Below are 20843 nucleotides of genomic sequence, written 5' to 3'. Positions count from 1 at the left end.
TATTTCTGTAATATTGATTTTTGCTCTCTGCGAAATAACCGGATGTTTTGGAAGCAAAACCATTACTGAACATAACGCCGCCAATGTAAACAGATTTTTGGATATAAATATGAACTTTATCAACAAAAACTACATGTTATTGTGTAACATGAAGTCCTATGAGTGCCATCTGATGAAGCTCTTTGGCTGGAAAAATGGCTGTGTTTTTCTGTGACTAGGTGCTGACCTAACATAATCGCATGGTATGCTTTCGTCGTGAAGCCTTTTTGAAATCGGACACTGTGGTGGGATTAACAACAAGTTTATCTTTAAAATGGTGTATAATACTTGTATGTTTGAGGAATTTTAATTATGAGATTTCTGTTGTTTGAATTTGGCACCCTGCACTTCCACTGGCTGTTGTCAAATCGATCCCGTTACCGGGATTTCAGCCGTAAGTTTTAACAAGWAATTTGTGGAGTGGTTGAAAAACAAGTTAATGACTCCAACCTAAGTGTATGTAAATGTCCAACTTCAATTGTATATGCATGAACTCTTCCGAACTGTTTAGTTTGGGGAGCGTGTGGACGCCTTAAGACAGGCTGTTTGCCTTTATACAAAAACCAAAGATAGAAGTCATATGATTGAAAGTACTATACATAAGGTGAGAATTTCAAATCCCCAGTCTAGCAGTGGAACTGACCCCCCCCATATCACATTCTTGTCCTCCAGTGGTAGTGCTAAAGGGGTGTGGTTAGGCATGCAGTGACCCCGTTCTTACATTAGGCCTACTCATCACACCAGGATACATGGGGGGGTCAGAGAGAAGGTGTGTCTTTACTGGAGGTAGGGTGTCAAAGAGAGGGTAGGTGGTGGTGGAGGGCTTAACTCCCAACGGGACAGGCTGTAATAATACGCTCGCTCACCATCTTCCGCTCCCACATGTTAATTAGGATAATACCACACTGCCATCTCATCTCGACTGCTAAACATGCAGTTGTTGCCTTAGTGATAGAAGCTCTTATTATAGACGTAAGACCAACAGCAGATCTTGACTGTTTCCTTTCTCAAGGAACACACACTGGCTATAAAAGAAAACGATGGCACCATTTATGGAATAAACATTCCTCTGGCAGTTCATGCCCCCAAGAGCAATTATGCAAGCAAGATGGGCTGCATGATATTCTTAGACAAAGAAATGTTGAGAACCGCACCAGTGCAAATGGACAAAGCTTATGCTCGAAATACATAAACAAAAATTGTCTAAGAAAAGGTTCCAGATATTAGAGTCCATCACGTAACATTTCATGTCATCTTAACATTTGTATTATGAGCCATTTATAAATAGGTTAACAGTGAGACTGATACTCTCTTCCTCAGAATCAATTACTGTGAAACTGAAACTGACTCAAACTCTAGTCAAGGAGTAGGCTGTGGGCACCCCAATCAGTGTGTTTGGTGTGTACACATGAAACACATAAGAATAACTGTTGAGGACAKAAGTGCATTCCATGGAATGTTCTAGTCCATTTTCCTGTGCCTGTCCTAGCCAGACTGCTGCAATAATGCGGAGTTATCCATAAAAAATGACACATTTCKGCATCTAGACAACAATATCTGTGATGACTGATGTTTTTAAGTTCACACTCGCCAATAATACGAGACATCTAGTCTGTCTACATCAGAGTGTAGAGAAATTGACACTCTCACCACTCAGGTTTTTGATGCCAAAGTAAAATGCATTGCCTCACGCAACACACGTCAGTCAAAGTTGATAGCATTTTTGACAGAGCATAGATAGCAGACGACACCATTCTGTWTACTTCTGGCCCTTCTTTGGACACTGTGTTAACTAACCTCCAGATGAGCTTCAATGCCATACAACTCTCCTTCMGTTGCCTCCAACTGCTCTTAAATGCAAGTAAAACTAAATGCATGCCCATCAACCGATTGCTGCCTGCACCTYCCCGCRTGTCCAGCATCACTACTCTGGAAGGTTCGGACTTAGAATATGTGGACAACTACAAATACCTAGGTGTCTGGTTAGACTGTAAACTCTCCTTCCAGACTCACATTAAGCATCTCCAATCCAAAATCAAATCTAGAATCAGCTTCCTATTTCGCAACAAAGCATCCTTCACTCATGCTGCCAAACATACCCTCGTAAAACTGACTATCCTACCGATCCTTGACTTCGGCGATGTCATTTACAAAATAGCCTCCAACACTCTACTCAGCAAATTGGATGCAGCCTATCACAGTGCCATTCATTTTGTCACCAAAGCCCCATAAACTACCCACCACTGCGAACTGTACGCTCTCGTTGGCTGGCCCTTGCTTTATATTCGTCGCCAAACCCACTGGCTTCAYGTCATCTATAAGTCGTTGGTAGGCAAAGCCCCGCCTATTCTCAGCTCACTGGTCACCCCCCCGTAGCACGCACTTCAGCAGGTATATTTCACTGATCATCCCCAAAGCAAATTCCTCCTTTGGCCGCCTTTCCTTCCAGTTCTCTGCTGCCAATGACTGGAACGAATTGCAAAAAAAAATAATCACTGAAGCTGGACTCATATCTCCTTCACTAACTTTAAGCATCAGCTGTCAGAGCAGCTCACAGATCATTGCACCTGTACATAGCCCATCTGTAAATAGCCCATCCAACTACCTCATCACCATATATATAATTTTTTTTTGCTCCTTTGCACCCCAGTATCTCTACTTGCACATCTCTCACTCCAGTGTTTAATTGCTAAATTGTAATTAATTCGCCACTACGGCCTATTTATTGCCTTACCTCCCTAATCTTACCTTATTTGCACACACTGTATATAGATTTTTTCTATTGTGTTATTGACTGTATGTTTGTTTATTCCATGTGTAACTCTGTGTTGATTGTGTCGCACTGCTTTGCTTTTATCTTGGCCAGGTCGCAGTTGTAAATGAGAACTTGTTCTCAACTGGCCTACCTGGTTAAATAAAGGTGAAATAATTTATATATATATATTTTTTTTTAAATATCATACCTTAAAAAAAAGAAATCAGCTTTTTCTACTTGGTACTGGCAGGTTCACACGACCTTATTCATGATTTCCTCTATGTACATATCTGCAGTTTGTTTTTATGCATTTTGAAATTCGCCATACATCAGTGAAGGCCGCTGATTGGCTGAATACCCAGGGCACGAGGTGGTTGGAGTTGTCAACCAAGCAGCAGGACAGAAATATGATGCCAAGTTTTTTGAACTACTGGTAGTTGCTTTATGCATCTTCTCAAAGAAATCTGTGCATTTGAACAGCAGCATAAATACACCTATTTCACTTTTGCTTGTCAAAAACAAAAACGCTCACTGCAGCACATTCTGTTAGGATTTATGTTTAAGCATAATAGCCTGTTAGCATATTGGTTGAAGAGGAATATTGTTTTGTTACACACATACACAAACTATACAGAGGGGTGTGGGTGTGTAGGTGAAAGGACTMACCAACACAGGCCATAAAAGTTGTGGACAGTCTGGAGAGGGGAGGGGTGCATCTCTCTAGACCAACGAGGAGGTTAGAATACTGGACAATACCATATTAGGAACTGTTTTAGTGTAGAATCGACAGACCCAAGACGGAGCTAATCTACCCAGCAACCAGATGTGGACAAAGGAACGCGCCAAGGGGTCAGCAAAGGGGGGCAAAGTCTAAACCAAGACCAGCCTCTACTGTGATAGGCTAACAGACGCGTTGAAACGACGTCATCACGGTATAAGAACAGCTGTTTACGTACTTCTTGCCAGTTCTCTGTTCATCCTGCGCGGTGAAACAGCGAACCCGTATATACGAAAATTGCATTTGCCATTCATTGTTTGCGGTAATTAAACATAATTAAAGAAAGTTAGCAGACCTTGCATTTTATTTATCCTGACACCGGATGTGTTACACGCAGCGTTCACAATTCTGCCACTGTTTTGAACAGATTATATTATACTATTTACTGTTTAGAATGAGCAGCCAGCGAACGAGTGCACTAGGTAGAACGCAACCACCATGCAAATGCAATAAGTGAACACACATCTAACAATGTCACAAAGAATGATACACTAGCCAGTTAACTTTCATTTTGAAATAACTTCAAATTTCAGAGTTAGTCAGATATTAGTTTTGAAAGACATGAAATTGMCATGGGAGCTAGCAAGCTACCAACTAGCTAGCTGCTTATCAATGGTAGATCGACTGGTTCATTATTTWWWWAAATAAAAATGTAATAAAATAAACAAAACAAATATTTCTGTTTCTRAAAATTACTGTAGCTGCCTAATTCATTTGATCATGCTTTGTGATACACCCGGTTTAATAGTTGTAGTCCACACAACATGTCGCCCTGTCACCTAGCTACATTAGAACCTGATGAACAACATGGGGGGGAAACAATAAGCCACAGTCTTGCTTTTTTGTCCTACCAGATCCGCCATGAGAAGGTTCTAGCTAGTGTTCTAGTTAGTTGGATGTAGAGGTCTGGTTTATCAGTTCTCAGGCTTCCATGACTGTTATGATTATTTATTTACAAGTTAATTACAATTGGCGTTAAAGTAAAAAGCTATCTGTACCTGATAGAGCAGATCTAGTCGTGCYGAAGTAAGCCATATGGTGCGAGATAAATATTGGGAGGGAGACTAGAGCAAACATTTGAGCGAGACAAGACAGTCWATTTTTTATTTAACCTTTATTTAACTAGGCAAGTCAGTTAAGAACAATTCTTATTTACAATGACAGCCTACCCCGGCCAACGCTGGACCAATTGTGCACCGCCCTATGGGACTCATAATCACAGCTGGATGGGATACAGCCTGGAATCGAACCAGGTACACATTTAAAACAAAATCCATTAATGGTGCGATATTTCAATTAAAATTGGTACTTTTTTTTATCACAAGTGTTTTTTTTTTGCAATTACAAGTGGAGCGCCGCCCCAACGTCCTAATGGGAGGGCCGCCGATGCCATACCACAATTCAGAGATGCATGTGAATTAGGGTATGTGCATTAGTCAAAAGGGGGCTGTTATCCTATGTTTTACTGCTGCTTCATACATCCATAGWTCTGGAAGTGAAACCTGCATGTTCAAGAATAGTGAAAGTTACTGCCATTGATAACAGATTTATTTGTCCGTAAATTGGACAGATGAAAATGCCTGTAAAGGCTGGTTGTCTGAGGCGGTGTGTAGCCTATAAATAGATAAATAATACATCCTTAGCTAAATAGTCATATTTTCTCCCAATACAGTTAGGGTTTTCCAACCATAGGCTATGTSTCGCATACACGGGCGTGCCCTTTGTAGCCTATTAGGTTAATTCAAGGTGTGAATTAATTAATATTTCATAAGCGTGCCATGCATGTGAGCTTCTGAAGTTACTAAATTTACAGAAATAAAAATGCAACAACTTCTCCTGAGTGAATGAACAAATGGGTAGGTTACTTTGTCACAAAAGGTAAATAACCACCGGTTTTTGTTCCTCTTCAACAAAAAACMACTTTGATACCATGTCATGGCACCCACTTACTTCAACTGCTCAGATAATCGCTTGGATATGACAACACTCACCTTTATCAATTATTTCAGGCTTTTTCTCCCATGTGAAGTTGTAGGAATATTTTACGAAGTCCTCAGACCAACTGTCCTCACACCACGCGACAAATGGGCTGCTGTCTGTGTTGAGGTGGGTGGCCAACAAATGTTGTCAAAAGGAAATGTGTCCTGTCACAACAAAGGAAWACCATTCGACCCAGAGTTATTCCACTAAATTCAACCTCGTGGGTTTATGCTACATTGAAGTGTGTATCAGTTTAACTTCGTTTTCTCAGTAAATATTCCAAGGTTAGAGTCTTCTGAGGTTAATGCAAGCCTTGCCTATGAACACCGGGAGAGTAAATCAATCGACTGACTACCAGTGGGCGGAGTTGTAGCTTTTATTTTAAAGGGAAAGAGCGTCACCCATCTTCCGGCACGCGACGTCTCCCATTGTAAGAAGCATGAAAAGGCTGAAAAACAAAGGATGAGGTTATGATCATGTAAAAGTAATCAAATATAGCTCCATAACCCACATCATACACACAGTAAAATGCTATATATAGTGGCTCTGATGGGGCACGGCCAAAAGCATCACTGACTCAATAGCAATCTATTAAAGAAAAAGTGTTAAAACACCTTGAGACTGTTGGTGGACAGTCAACACCACCCAGTAGACTAGAGGAACAGGAACCCCACTGCTGTCACAAATCTGAATCTGAATCTGTCACTACAGCCATGATCATTTATTCAGATTGTGGGAGGGTGAAGTGTGTGAATCCAAAAAAAAGCAATTATACAGATTTTTTTTTGTTTTTATGTGCACATGGCAGTATTCATACCTTGGTTTCTGTGGTAAATGTGAATGAAAAACAACTTTTCACTTTTGATAATGTTTTTTATACAAATCCCTTGTCCATAATGTAGACGCCTCTGGGATTTTCATTGAAGGGATGCTGCTGTGACTGAGTCTTGTAAGGGTTTAGATAAACCAAAATGAACTGTAGATGATACATGTGATCTGCACAACATACCAATACCAATTGTACATACCTTTGTCTGCCTACTGGTCAGTATACCTGCAGACTCAGACACACACAAAAGTTCAGTCATCTGCACCCAATGCAGCTACAGCCTTTAACATATTCTTACCTCTTTGTTGATTGATATCCATTGAATTGTGTCCATTTTCTGTTTTAGAAAATGGACAAAATGTCAAACAACACTACCATTTCTACAAATATATTTTTTTTAAATAGATGGTATGATCATAAAACAATATKAATTTAGATCAAACAAGGGAGAAACCTTACCTTACATTGAGGAGATCTTTACATTTTTCTCTGCCTGCACCTGCTGTCATCTCAAATCCAAATGTTTCAGTTGGGCAGTTAGGTTTGAACCCCCACCAACTAAGGAGGTTCCTCGATGAACCCCTCCCCCTCTGGGGTTCTTGGAAGAACCTTTCGGGTGCATTTTTCAGKGCCAAGAACCCTAAGGTTCTTTGAGGAACTTTTAGGATCTTAGAAGAACCCTTGTTGGATCCCACATTTTTTTTGTGTAATATCAGGTGCTAATAAACTGTCAGCTCTCTTCATTCATTATGTAAAACTTTAATGTAAGGATTTTTTTAAATGTAGATTATGCAACTCTCAGGACAATATTATGTTGTTTTGTTTGCATAATTGAGGGTAAAAAAGGCTTGTGTCATTGATTCTCACTCACCCAAACGGAACTTACTGTCGTTAACAGAACCGGGCTTTGATAAACAGCAGCTTCTGTTCTGGTTGGGGCRCAGCTGTTAATTTCATACCATTTAATCTCTGCCCAAGTTGCAATTGCGCACATCCAGATTTCCCACACAAAGAATAGCAACATTAGAATGTCCTAAAAAGTGCAGAATAAAATTAACTCTACATTTCATAGTATATGTTTTGTATATGTTCATAGTGTTATAGTTTTCATCATAATTAAGGCCTGATGTTTTTTCCTGACCATGTTACCTGATCAGGAAAAACTCTAGGCACTAGTTATAGGTGTAACTTTCTTTCTATCAAGTAGTTGAATCTGTGGTTGGCATGACAGTGCATCCCTATCTCAAGCGGAAGGGGAATTGTGACCAGGAAATAAATATATATTTCTATGTATCACTAAGGAAACAGAAAAGGCTTTCATTGCTATCATTCTGACGTCAATTCAATTTGACAGAGGGAGAACCTTGAATGAGAATTGCACAGTGATTGTTGTCAAGACATGTACAAGTGTGATTTTATGGATGGCACCCAAAATGATTGAACATCATTTTAGTACTGTAGTAGTGTAGATCCTTTATGCATCCATCTGGTTCATTTATACTTTGTAATTCTCAATTAGCAAGAGACTGAACAACCCACGGATGGAAGTAATGGAAAATGAATGATTTAAGTCCAATTAATCTCTTCACATGAAATGATGCATGACAGCCAGCGGATCATCCATCTACATTTCAAACACACACACACGCACGCGCACACACACACACTCACGCAGGGCTCCACTTCCAGGCTGGGAGCGTGCGGCGGCACAGAGGAGGGGAGGCAGCATGGTGTTTGGACTACTTCCTGTGACATTTGATGTGTGAGGGAGCAGCAGCAGAGTAGCAGACCCCCTGCTCTCCCTAGGCAGGCATTAGTCAGAGGCTCCAGCTGGTTTGATGATTCTGTACATCCCTCCTCCAAAAGGCCAAGCAGCAGGAAGGGTGGCTTGGTGATAGAGGTACTGGGGCCATCACAGACTGGGGTCTTTGTACAGGTGAAGGTGTGTGAAGCAAGGGTCAAATTAGGATGTAACAGCTTGCGACCTCTCAGGTGATGGAGAACTGGGCTCTTTTTCAATCGTCTTTCCTTGATTCCTTACATACTCTCTCCTGCCCTCTTTCTCAAAATGCATTAGAGGAGAAGATCCAACGTTCCTTGACTGACCTTCTCCTCCAATTGGATCAAAATTGCAAAGACTTATTACAGTGTTGTCTCAATCTCAGTTCAAAACTTTCAACTTCAGATCAGACAAGGCATTTATTTGTTTTGACCACCATCCAGTGGCTATGTGTAGAATGGAATGGGATTAGTCCCATTGTGAATATTTACAGGTTCATTTTGACACGTCTTTAATCCGTATGTTTATCTAAATAGGAAAATAAACATTTTAATATGTATGCTTATCTAAATAGGAAAATAAACAGATGAATTAGTATGAATAAATAATAATAAAATATGAAGTCTATATTCAGAAGACAGATAATGAGAATAGGAGTCCAATCAGAACTAACCTCAGGGTTATATTAAAGCCGCAACAAGATTATTACAATTATTTTAAAGTGCCAAAATGTGAACTCAATTAAAAAATAGATAAACTTGAGTCTCCCTCAAGTACTGCACTTGCACAGTGAAAAGGAAACTTAGTTGCCGTTTGGGAACATGTGAATCTCTTTAGACCACCAGAGGACATGCTAATCCAATAGCCAAGTATTACTAGCCCTTCCCTAGATTACCCTTTTATACGGTCTTTGTCCCACCCCCAGGCAGTCATTAGCCTATTCTGTCAGCCCAGCACAGACACAGACCTGAAGAGGAGCAAAAGTTAATCAAACCATAATTAAGACAAATCAAGTMTAATATGTAAAGTTCAAGAGTTTGGAACAAGAGCTGGATGTTGGAACAAAATAAAAATGAATGATTCTAAGCAATAGAAGTTTAGTTACTTTGTAACGTCTTTCGTTGGTGGAAGGAGAGGTSGACCAAAATGCAGCGTGGTACGTATCCATAATAACTTTTAATAAGAATGAATACAAAATACAAAAAGAACAAGAGAATCAAAATGAAAACCGAAACCGTCCCGAATGGTGAAAACACTAAAACGGAAAACAACTACCCACAACCCATAGTGGGAAAACAGGCTACCTAAGTATGATTCTCAATCAGAGACAACGATCGACACCTGCRTCTGATTGAGAACCATACTAGGCCAAACACATAGAAATATAARGTATAGAACAAAACATAGAAAAACAACATAGAATGCCCACCCCAACTCACACCCTGACCAAACTAAAATAAAGACATAAAAAAGGAACTATGGTCAGAACGTGACATACTTCAACTTGACAGAAATACACAATAGTTGTTTTTCCAATGTATTGTGTTGGTCAATGGTTACACATACTATCAACCACAGTATAAAAATATATTGACATGGCATCAAAATACCTCCTATAAGATAACGAGTTTATAGATGTATTATTCATCGTAGACTATTCACGATTTGTGAATTGCATGATCGTGATACATTTGCTGATTCTTTAATTACGCTGCTCTTTACATATCTACAAGACGTAGACCTAAAGGTAATGCTTCAGAAATGTACATCCTTCAGCATCGTGGAAACATCACCGAGGTCTTACATCATATGTTAGTCTTGGCAGTACCACCCAAGCTTCCTTTAACTCAATAGATCCCTTGTGTCTGTCATATTCGCTGAGTGAAGGTACAGAATCCTGCATAGCGGTAGTGTTTTACAAGTCCAATCATGTAGAAACACAAAAACTCAAACACAGAAAATGCTGATAGTGTATCTAACGTTCAGCATGAGAGCAAAATGACAMTTTTGTTTTTTTACCCTTTTTCTCCCCAATTTCGTGATATCCAATTGGTAGTTACAGTCTTGTGCCATCGCTGCAACTCCCGTACAGACAACTCCCGGAGAGGCGAAGGTCGAGAGCCGTGTGTCCCCCGAAACACAACCCTAGCCTTTCAACCCTGTGGGTTAAGTAAGAAGTAGTAGCACCCCCTAAYGCTTTTGATTTCATATATAAGTGCTGTGTACAGAGGTACAGAAGAGCAACAGAAATGTGTAACATCTGCCCCTATCTCCACCAGGCGTAGGCCTACTAGTCCCTCCATCGTTTCACAGGAGTTTCAAGTTGTATTAGTCGTATGTACAGGATACACATGGTATACACTGGCCAACAAAATGCTTACTTGAAAGTTTCTTCTCGACAAGGAAACAACAATAATAAATAATAAAAGATAAGAATACTAACATAAAGAAAATGGCTCAGTAGTATAGAATATACATTCTTTCACAGGAGCACCTTTAAGTCCATTTTGGTCTGCTGAACTAAAATGGAATATGCACGTATGAGGCCCTGGTGAGTTTTATAGATTCCTCACTCAAAAACGAATGTATTGTTACTCTGGATAGAGCCATCTTTGCATGTAGATTAGTTCCATTGGGGATTGGGCCAGGCTTGTTTGAACTAGGCCTACCCTGACTCATGCAGGGGATGAGGAATTTCAGAGTATTTGACTATTATAGAATAAAAAAACAGAGCCTGGGGGAGGGGGTGGGGACATGGGACTGCGGCATGGGTATGGTAGRGGAGTTGTGTTTGTAGAAGCCTCAGGAACATTCTCCCCCAATCACCAAAAGGCAAGTCTCTCATCAGCTGGCATGTGACGGCAATTTAAACCTTGTGTTGTKTCAAGGGTCAAAAATGACCCGCCTGTCACGACTTCCGCCGAAGTCGGCTCCTCTCCTTGTTCGGGCGGCGTTCAGCGATGGACGTCACCGGCTTTCTAGCCATCGCCGCTCCATTTTTCATATTTCCATTTGTTTTGTCTTGTTCCATACACACCTGGTTTTCATTCCCTAATCACACTGCATGTATTTAGTCCGCTGTTCCCCTCCATGTCTTTGTGTGAAATTGTATTTATGTTATGTGGGTATTGTTACGCGCCATACTTTTTSTCTATGTTCCGTGTTTGGGCACATTTATGTACTTTTGTGCTTTRGTTGMACCGGAATAAAAAGTGTGCCTGTTCTGCTCTGTTCTGTTCTGCACTTTGCTCTCCTGCACCCGACTTCGCCTCCAGTACACACCCTTAACACCGCCACTATGTTTATTTGCAGAGAAAACCCCCTAAATTATTTTCTTTCAACTTGAAGTTTTATGACTTTTCCTAGAGTGACCCCAACATTACAAAAAGTGAAACATCGCCTTTGTTCATATTTCCATGAAAGTTGTACACCACCAGGGTACAAAGATTGTCTTAGAGTAATTTTTTACCCGGCAGTTTAATTATGTACACACACACACACACACCACACACAACACACACACACACACACACACACACACACACACACACACACACCACACACACACACACCACACACACACACATACACATCCCATTACAGAGAAATGGAGATTATGTGTGCTACTGAGTGAACTCAGACAAAACTAAAACTTTATTGTGCATGTGCAGCATCTCCCTGTCACGCCCTGACCTAAGATATCTCTGTTTTTCTATATATTTTGGTTAGGTCAGGGTGTGACTAGGGTGGGTACGCTAGTTTTTGTATGTCTAGGGTTTTGTATGTCTAGGGGGTTTTGTATGTCTATGTTGGCCTGATATGGTTCCCAATCAGAGACAGCTGTTTATCGTTGTCTCTGATTGGGGATCATATTTAGGTAGCCATTTCCCTCATTTGTGTTGTGMGATCTTGTCTATGTATAGTTGCCTTAGTGCACATCAGTAGCTTCAMGTTTCGTTTGGTTGTTTGTTGTTTTGTTAGGTGAGTTTCAGTTTATWAAAATTATGTGGAACTCTACGCACGCTGTGCCTTGGTCCGATCCTTTCAACGAACTTGACACTCCCCTCCATGACCCCACACATGACTCAAGTTCACAGACAAAATAAAAACAATTACAGAGAAAATAAACTAAATTTCAGACAAAATAAAAATCTATTGAAAGTATTGCTTACTAATGGGGAATGCAGTCAGAGGCTTTAAAGTTGCTGCAGATGACAGTCCCCCCAGTTCTCTCTTTGCTGAAGCCATGAGTGCACGTTTCAGTGCCCAACAGGTCGTAGATCAGATTTTTTCAGATGTCCAGGAGGAACCAGAGAACAACGATTTAGAAGAGGAGGAGGTATCTGAAGAAGAAGATGGGGGAGAATACAACCCAGAGCACGATGCATCATCTTCAGATGAAGAAGAAATCCCCAGATTTTGGTCAAATAACAAAATAACATGGTCCTTGTCACCATATGACAACCAGAGCAGGATGGCAGCACAAAATGTCAGAAGGATGACCCCAGGGTCCACAAGACATGCAGTTGCCCATGCCCAGGACATTGCCTCAACATTCTACATGTTCAGCACACCAGCCATCTAAAATAATCATCCTGGAGATTACAAATTTGGAGGGTTTCCGTAAGTATGGAGAAAACTGGAAAGGATGGTGTCACGGTCTGACCATAGTTATTTTGTGTTTTCTTTGTTTTAGTGTTGGTCAGGACGTGAGCTGGGTGGGCATTCTATGTTGTGTGTCTAGTTTTCACGTTTCTATGTTTGGCCTGATATGGTTCTCAGTCAGAGGCTGGTGTTAGTCATTGTCTCTGATTGGGAACCATATTTAGGTAGCCTGTTTTGTTTTGGGGTTTGTGGGTGGTTGTCTTCTGTCTTTGTGTCTATGCACCAGATAGGACTGTTTCGGTTTTTCACATTTATTGTTTTGTAGTTTGTAGTGTTCACGTTTTTGTCATTATTAAAACATGATAAACACTAACCACGATGCGCTTTGGTCCGATCCCTGCTACACCTCCTCTTCAGACGAAGAGGAGGAAATCTGCCGTTACAGATGGATGAGATTGACCTGCATGCCTACATAGGYCTGCTAATCTTAGCAGGTGTGTATAGGTCCTGAGGCGAGGCTACATGTAGTCTCTGGGATGCAGAGAGTGGAAGGGTGATTTTCCGTGCCACGATGCCACTGAAAGTCTTTTACACTTTCTCAAGAATGCTACGATTTGATAACCGTGATTCAAGACCTGCAAGACGTGGGAGAGACAAACTGGCGAACATAAGAGAGGTCTGGGAGAAGTGGGTGGAGCATCTGCAATACCTCTACAACCCTGGGTCTGAAGTAACAGTGGATGAGCAACTGGTTCCATTCAGAGGTACATTTTTATTTTCATATCTGTAATGTAAGTGATTTTCACTGTTAATTGTATCATGTGTTGCTGTAATATCATTGATTTATGTGATTTTTTTTCTATGACACTAATACTAATTACTGATAGTAATCTCTTTTGTCAAAAGGTCGCTGTCCTTTCCGGCAGTATATGCCCAGCAAGTCAGCAAAGTATGGCATAGTCAGCAAAGTATGGCATCAAGATATGGGTGGTCTGTGACGCACAATCCAGCTACGTTTGGAAGATGGAAGTCTACACAGGGAAACCGACCAGTGGAGAACCAGGGGACCAGGGTTGTGCTTGATGTGACAGATGGACCACCARTCTAGTTTCTTACCTCCCAAAGAGGAACAAGAATGTGGTCCTCCTGAGCGCACTGCACAAAACGGCTGAGATCAGTGATCATGAGGACAGGAAGCCAGCCATCATCCTGGARGACAACCACAACAAAGGAGGCGTGGACAACCTGGACAAGGTGATTGGAATTTACAGCTGCAGGAGGATGACTGCCCGCTGGCCCCTGGTCATCTTCCATAACATCATTGATGTGTCCTCATAACATGCCTTCATGATATGGAACAAGATCAACCCTACCTGGATGCCTGATAAGTAGAACAAGAGGAGGGTGTTCCTGGAGCAGCTGGCAAAGGCACTTGTCACGCCACACATTCAAAGAAGGGAGCACCTCCACCGCACAGCAACCTRTGCAGCGCTTGTGAAAGCTGTTCAGGGGGCTGAATCTTGTCCTGATCCTCCTGAGGCTGCAGCTGGGGCAGGCAAGAGGAGAAGATATCAATTCTGACCCCTAAAGAAGGACTGTAAAACAAATTCTATATGCTGCACATGTGAGAATACATCTGCAAAGTCCATGCACACACACTTGCATATTGTCCCACATGTTAGAGTTAATTGATTTTTGTTCTTCACGTTTTTGTTTTGTATCTATTATCTTATTTTATTCTTATTTATTGTTGTTATTTATACACCTTGTGGGTGGGGGCAATGGTTTAAAAAATGGGAGAAGACTAGTATTTTGTAGTTGAATTCCTCATTGTACGGTATATAATAATATATCACTATGTTGRCAAAAAAGTTCAAGACTGTTATTGTTTCCCTTCAATAAAATTCAAAATGACTTTCTGCACATTTCTGCTACTTCCTTAGGCTATACAAGTGCTATCTCTTGCTAAAAAGTTAATGTTTACAACTATGCAGTATCTTTAGCAATAATAATAATAATAATAATAAACCTTTACTTTAGTAAAGAAAACAATTATGACAGGTGTGTTGTAATAGAAACGAGTGGTGTCCACTGATTAAATGCAGTCTTTCTGCATTGTGAAGAGGGAAAACCCAGATATTCACAAAGTTTGTGATGAATTACAGGTTGTTTCTTCATGCAAAATATATTTGGGGTTTAAAATTCAATTAAGCTGCTTTATTTMAGGGGTTTAGTGAAGGCGGGTKATTTTTTACCCTTAGCACAAGGGGAGTATACAGAATGTTAAGACTACACAAGAGTTAAGACAGGGCTGCAAAAAGAGGAGGGGGAAATATGTTACATCCACAGTGGAATGATGTGATTTGGACATCGAACTGATGGCATCAGAACTARATTTCACTATACCTATTTAAGAGACGTACCACATGGTACCAGTAGAATTTCACATTGTCATTCAATAAAAGGTTACTTTTAGTTGAAATTATGTAAAAAYGTGGTTGCAGTTGCTTGTATTGAGACTGGTGAGGACGTGTTTATGTCAGAGCTTGATTTCTAGCTGGTTTACAGCACTGTTGCTATAGCTCCTGCTCCACAACCCCCATCCTGAACAAGCCTGRAATCAGCCTGGGAAGACGTGGCAGTATGGGGGAGGGGGGAGTGATGYGGAGGCTGAAACGAATTACTTTGACAAACTTCTAGTAACTACGGTTACAACTACTGTTATAAAAGTCGTGTGGAATCCCTTCCATAATCATTGCTTTTGAACAGGATTATTGAAAATACAAATCATGCATACAGTATGAGCATTGTGACCAATGTACTCATTCACAATTACAAGAGGAAGCCAAAGGGATGTCATCATCACTGACATGCACATATCCACTGTTGAAAAATACACACTATTGTACTTTACCCATATATATTGTGCTGGTGAATGAAAGTTAGAAAATGTGTGAAAGTTTTATATGATGAAAGCTGTGTGCGGGATTGAGTCAGCCTGCAGCATTAGGACCATGCAGAGGACTCCAGCAAATGGATCCAGGGGGAGGTCTGATGTCTAGGCTTCCTAAGGAGAGCCAGAYGTTTTCATTTGCATACCCCATTCCCAACTTCCAGAAGTTTCTTTTCTGTGGGATATATAGGCCAGAGTAAAAAAATAATAGGAACATTAATCGACAGAGGAGCTAACCCAAAGAGTGATATCTGGAAGAGTCGTGCTAAACTGTGCCAGGTAAGGACTGGGAGAATGCTCAGTTTTAACGATGTTTTGGGGGGGAAGCTGTTGTTTTGTTTTAATGGTTTAAAGTAAAAGTAGTGCATGCATTTAGGTTCTGAAACTATTTTCAACATAACTTTGTAGAATTTGGTATGTATTCTGATTCAGGCACTCTTGCACAATCTTTACGTTTAATCAAACGGCACATATTTGCTATTATCTCAACTGTTTGGTGAGAACTGGAGTAGCTGATAGGATGCCGCATTGATGTTCATGCAATTTATCTATAAAGGGTATTAGATACGGCAGTTATAACTGTATTTTGAGATAATATCGTTGCTTGATGATGCATGTTGATTATTGGGTTACAGTTATTCAATAAATGAAGAGAGAAAATTACAAATCATTGCATTAACTTCATTGGGTTGTGGGTAATTGCACATACAAACAAGCAGAATTGTTAGTTACATTGCATATATGATTTTGGGAGTGGTGGGACGTTCATAGCGGTGGGAAGTCATTTGGGGTGGGTGCTGCGAAACCTTTTTTTATTTTTATGGAGCAAAGACTTTTGTTGCGCTGCAGACGGCTATACCTATGGGTCATGCACTGACCAATGAGATAAGTMTTACATGTGTGTATGCACGATATACCTAGCTATGAATCATTAWTCAAGAAAATATKAAATACAAAATGTTTTCAACAATGACCCTTATATTCAAAGAAATTTTATGAAAAAAAAGCTCCATGTGGGTTTGACTAATGCTTTATCACCTGCTGTATGGAGATTACCCCATGCACCTCTTTTCTTTCAGAATGAAAAACGAAAACCTTGACATCAGTATGAAAACATTTCAAGGTATCCCAAGATGATGCAAAAATTTACAAAGTGAAAAATGCTAAATTAGGGAAAACCAGCTCTACGGCCATGTTTTTGAAGGCAGAGAAGCAATTTACAAGTAGWCGAAAATCAAAGGATTAATAAGAAGCCACTCCTTGTTGTTAGATGTATCCTGAGGCTGAACATTTGGTCCTTTTATTTGAACAAGCCTGTGCGCTTCTGTTCACGGGAAAAAAGTACCTGCATATGTTCTATGTGGAAATTCACAACAATGTGCATTAATGATACCTCGGGGAACTTCTGAATATCATATTTTCTTTTAGAAATTGTGAATTTATACGTTTTTTGTTCTACAATGAATAAGAACACAGAGGTATCAAAATACACCTTCAGTCAGAGCCCAGCACACTAGGGTGCTGCTATAGCTCAAGTGTTCTTCAGCTGCTGACGTGGCTAGAAACATGGCTGCCTGAAATTGGAACCCATTCATTTGTGCAGCCAACCCTGCCCTCTTCTGGGTTCAACATTGTAATTTGTGGTGACTATTGTAATTTAACTGCTGAATAAGTGTCCTRCGTCTAAAACTACACTTATTTGCTACACAAACATAGACCCTTTAAAACAGTGGCCTCAAATACCAACACAAGATTTCCTACATTCTTGTATTTTTGTCTGCTTTCAGGCTTCTATAGCTGCTCAAGAACCAGAAGAAAGACAGGATGTGGGTGACCGTCGTAGCTCTGTGCCTGCTGGCCGTTGCGGCCTCCGGAGAAGATAAGAAGAAGCTGAGCAGCCACGCCACCACCATGGCTGACCAGAGCACCAACCTGGCCTTCAGACTCTACCACACGGTGGCCAAGGAGAAGGGCCTTGACAACATCCTGATATCCCCTGTGGTGGTGGCCTCCTCCCTGGGCATGGTGGCCCTCGGGGGCAAGGCTTCCACCGCCTCCCAGGTRAAGTCTGTCCTCAGCGCTGACGCCCTGAAGGATGAGCACCTGCACACAGGCCTGTCAGAGCTCCTGAATGAGGTCAGCGACCCCAAGACCCGTAACGTCACATGGAAGATCAGCAACCGCCTCTACGGCCCCAGCTTGGTCACCTTTGCCGATGACTTTGTGAAGAGCAGCAAGAAGCACTACAACTATGACCATTCAAAGATCAACCTCAGGGACAAGCGGAGRGCAGTGAACTCCATCAARGAATGGGCGGCCAAGTCAACAAACGGCAAGCTGCTTGAGATCACCAAGGATGTGCAGAATGCTGATGGAGCCATGATCGCCAATGCTATGTTCTTCAAGCGTAAGTAGAGTTCTTCAAAAACACTCTGTAGCCTAGTAGTTTGTACCTTCCACTACTGCTATTACTGTTGATATTGGGGAGTATTAAACAGTGAGCTTGTGAGATGTGAATATCTTTAGAAAACAAACATTATCCTCTGTCTACAGCTCACTGGGATGAGAAGTTCCATGAGAAGATGGTAGACAACCGTGGCTTCCTGGTGACCCGTTCATTCACAGTCTCTGTTCCCATGATGCATCGCACTGGTAGGTTTCATTAACCTTTTGAATAGAGACATACCATACTATAAGCCTTAATATAAGACATTATCAAGATCAGTTGACTAATCTATTCTCATGACTGTTTTCCACAGGTCTCTATAAGTTCCATGATGACACAGAGAACATGTTGTTTGTGCTGYACATGCCCCTGGGCCAGAAGCAGTCCAGCCTGGTGTTCATCATGCCCTACCACCTGGAGCCCCTGGACAGGCTGGAGAAGCTGCTGACCCGCAAGCAGCTGGAAACCTGGATGGGCAAGATGGAGGAGAGGGCCGTGGCCATCTCTCTGCCCAAAGTCAGTGTAGAAGTTAGCCACAACCTCCAGGTAAAGACATCATTGCGACTATATTGTTTGCAATAGATTTAAAGGTTGTTAATGACTTATCTCATAAACTACGAGTTAGCTCGCAAGCTTGACTATGAAAGAACATATTTGACCTACATATAAACCATTTCTCCATGTTTCACTCTCTATTGTACTCTTCTCTCCAGAAAACTCTTGGTGAGCTTGGTCTGACTGAAGCTGTGGACAAAACCAAGGCTGATCTGTCCAACATCTCTGGCAAGAAGGACCTGTACCTCTCCAATGTGTTCCACGCCTCTGCCATGGAGTGGGACATTGAGGGGAACCCTTTCGACACCAGCATCTTCGGAAGCGAGAAGCTGAGGAACCCCAAGTTATTCTACGCTGACCATCCCTTCATCTTCCTGGTGAAGGACAACAAGACCAACTCCATCCTCTTCATCGGCAGAATGGTGCGACCCAAAGGAGACAAGATGCGTGATGAGTTATAATAGTTAATGGATGTGAGTTARGGTTTACTGCTTGAATCATGCCAGGAAATGGTATGTGTACAGTATGTGTATTATGGTATCACTGTTACCCCAAGAACATATTCCAACAGGTAACCTGTGGACTGAATAGCTAGGCCTACTAATGTATCACAGACACATTAAGCACTCCCAGGGAACAGGAGTGTATACGTTTGAATGAATGCTGTTTGGCCTTTGCAATGTGCCATAATGAATAACATTGTTAGTCTGCATTTCAACACATTTCGGGAAATAGCCAAACACCATAAGTGCCTTTATAGAGTACCTGAACATTGAATAGCAGACGACCTGACAGCATGCTTATATTAATTAGCTATYATCTCTCAGATTTCTGCCTTCCATAAAATCAGACATATTCCACCATTATTTTCACCAGTATAGGTTTGGCTTCTCTCTTATTTTGAGTTTGTGATCTGTGTGGTTACTTGCATTATCTTTGTTTAAAGAGAAATATTGTTGCACAAGCAAATTTCATGACATACTATCTTCCACTTTCCAACCAGCAAAGTACATTTATCATGCTTTCAGTTGTTTTTGCTTTCCAGCTGCACTGAAACTGTTCCTCTGTACACTTTGTTTTAACTGAATTATCTATGCCATTTGCCAATCAAACTGTGACTTTAGGTTGTAGGCATTTACCACAAAACCTTGGAATGTTGCCATAATGCAATGTTGTGTCCTTTTTGACWATTTTMRYWTWKWWWMWAWRYKAAAATWAACTTGGTTTGTGATTAACATTCAAAATTGATAAGTGTAAGAATCTGCTCAGTTTCGTCTAAGCATACTGATACATCATGATTAAGAAAAGGTTAGATTTAACTTAAGGGGCCATAATCAGGATATAAGCCTCTGAAATTAACTAAATTGTGCAGTGAGTATGCAATTGTGTATCTAACTGTCTGTGTTCAGTGAGGAAAATGATAACAATCGTTCCAGTCGGCCTGAGGGCGAACATTCCTCTGTCTCCAGAATGGAATGTGGAGATTCTTTCCTCGGGGACCTTACATAGGCTAAGTTTTAAACCTGCAAAAGGCACACGATTCCRAGGCCTTACCCACTTTTAACACATTAGTTAGTACTGCCAGAGCTTAATATAGAGATCATTAAGTTAGGAAATCCCCATTAAAACTAATCAACCTAGCTGGGTGAGGTTGTAGTGCAGGGTRAGCATGGTGAAACAGGGAGAAGATCTACTCAACAAGGAAGTAAAACGTATGACACATCTCCATTGTCAATTGAGACCTTAGACACAAAACTGATTCAGGAAATGTTCATCAACCATCCTAAATAATTATGAAAAACAGARATTTTGTAGAATATGGGGTGTTAGAAACAAAGTAGTCTTTCATCACATTCCCATGAACAAACAATTTAGAGAGTAATGGACAAAGATAATGGAGAGGACAGAAAGATCAAGAGATGTGATCTCATCGCCATCTTCTGGCGAATAGAGCAACCACTTGGATAATACTTTCCCTTTCTTTTTGTCTAGAAGAGCCATAGAAATTATTGTAACCCAGTGTCATATGCATACGTATAAATAAAACCACAGTGATTTATTTAATTAAATATATAATATTTACATGAGTCTTTGTGTCTCATAAATATCCAAGACAAATAACA

The 20843-nt window shown here is 40.8% G+C and overlaps 1 protein-coding gene and 1 pseudogene across 2 annotated transcripts; one reads left to right on the top strand and one right to left on the bottom strand.

The window, feature by feature from the left end:
- LOC111957970 (glycerophosphodiester phosphodiesterase domain-containing protein 5-like) overlaps window positions 1-5896 on the bottom strand; it is a 138145-nt pseudogene extending 132249 nt beyond the window's left edge.
- A 9954-nt stretch (window positions 5897-15850) lies between these two features.
- LOC111960733 (serpin H1) lies at window positions 15851-19919 on the top strand. Of its 2 annotated transcripts, XM_023982927.2 has the most exons (6): window positions 15851-15998; window positions 16799-16842; window positions 17507-18126; window positions 18273-18371; window positions 18479-18711; window positions 18879-19919. In XM_023982927.2, the coding sequence occupies exons 3-6, from the start codon at window positions 17544-17546 to the stop codon at window positions 19179-19181; spliced, it is 1218 nt and encodes a 405-aa protein (XP_023838695.1). In that variant the 5' UTR covers window positions 15851-15998; window positions 16799-16842; window positions 17507-17543; the 3' UTR covers window positions 19182-19919. The 2 variants fall into 2 exon arrangements, with proteins under 2 accessions (XP_023838695.1, XP_023838693.1); XM_023982925.2 differs by lacking the exon at window positions 16799-16842.
- Window positions 19920-20843: the final 924 nt, after the last annotated feature.

This window comes from Salvelinus sp. IW2-2015, linkage group LG4p (assembly GCF_002910315.2).
Source record: "Salvelinus sp. IW2-2015 linkage group LG4p, ASM291031v2, whole genome shotgun sequence".
Lineage (NCBI taxonomy): Eukaryota > Metazoa > Chordata > Actinopteri > Salmoniformes > Salmonidae > Salvelinus > Salvelinus sp. IW2-2015.
The sequence above is the reverse complement of the archived record's forward strand: the minus strand, read 5'-3'. Positions and strand labels throughout refer to the sequence as shown.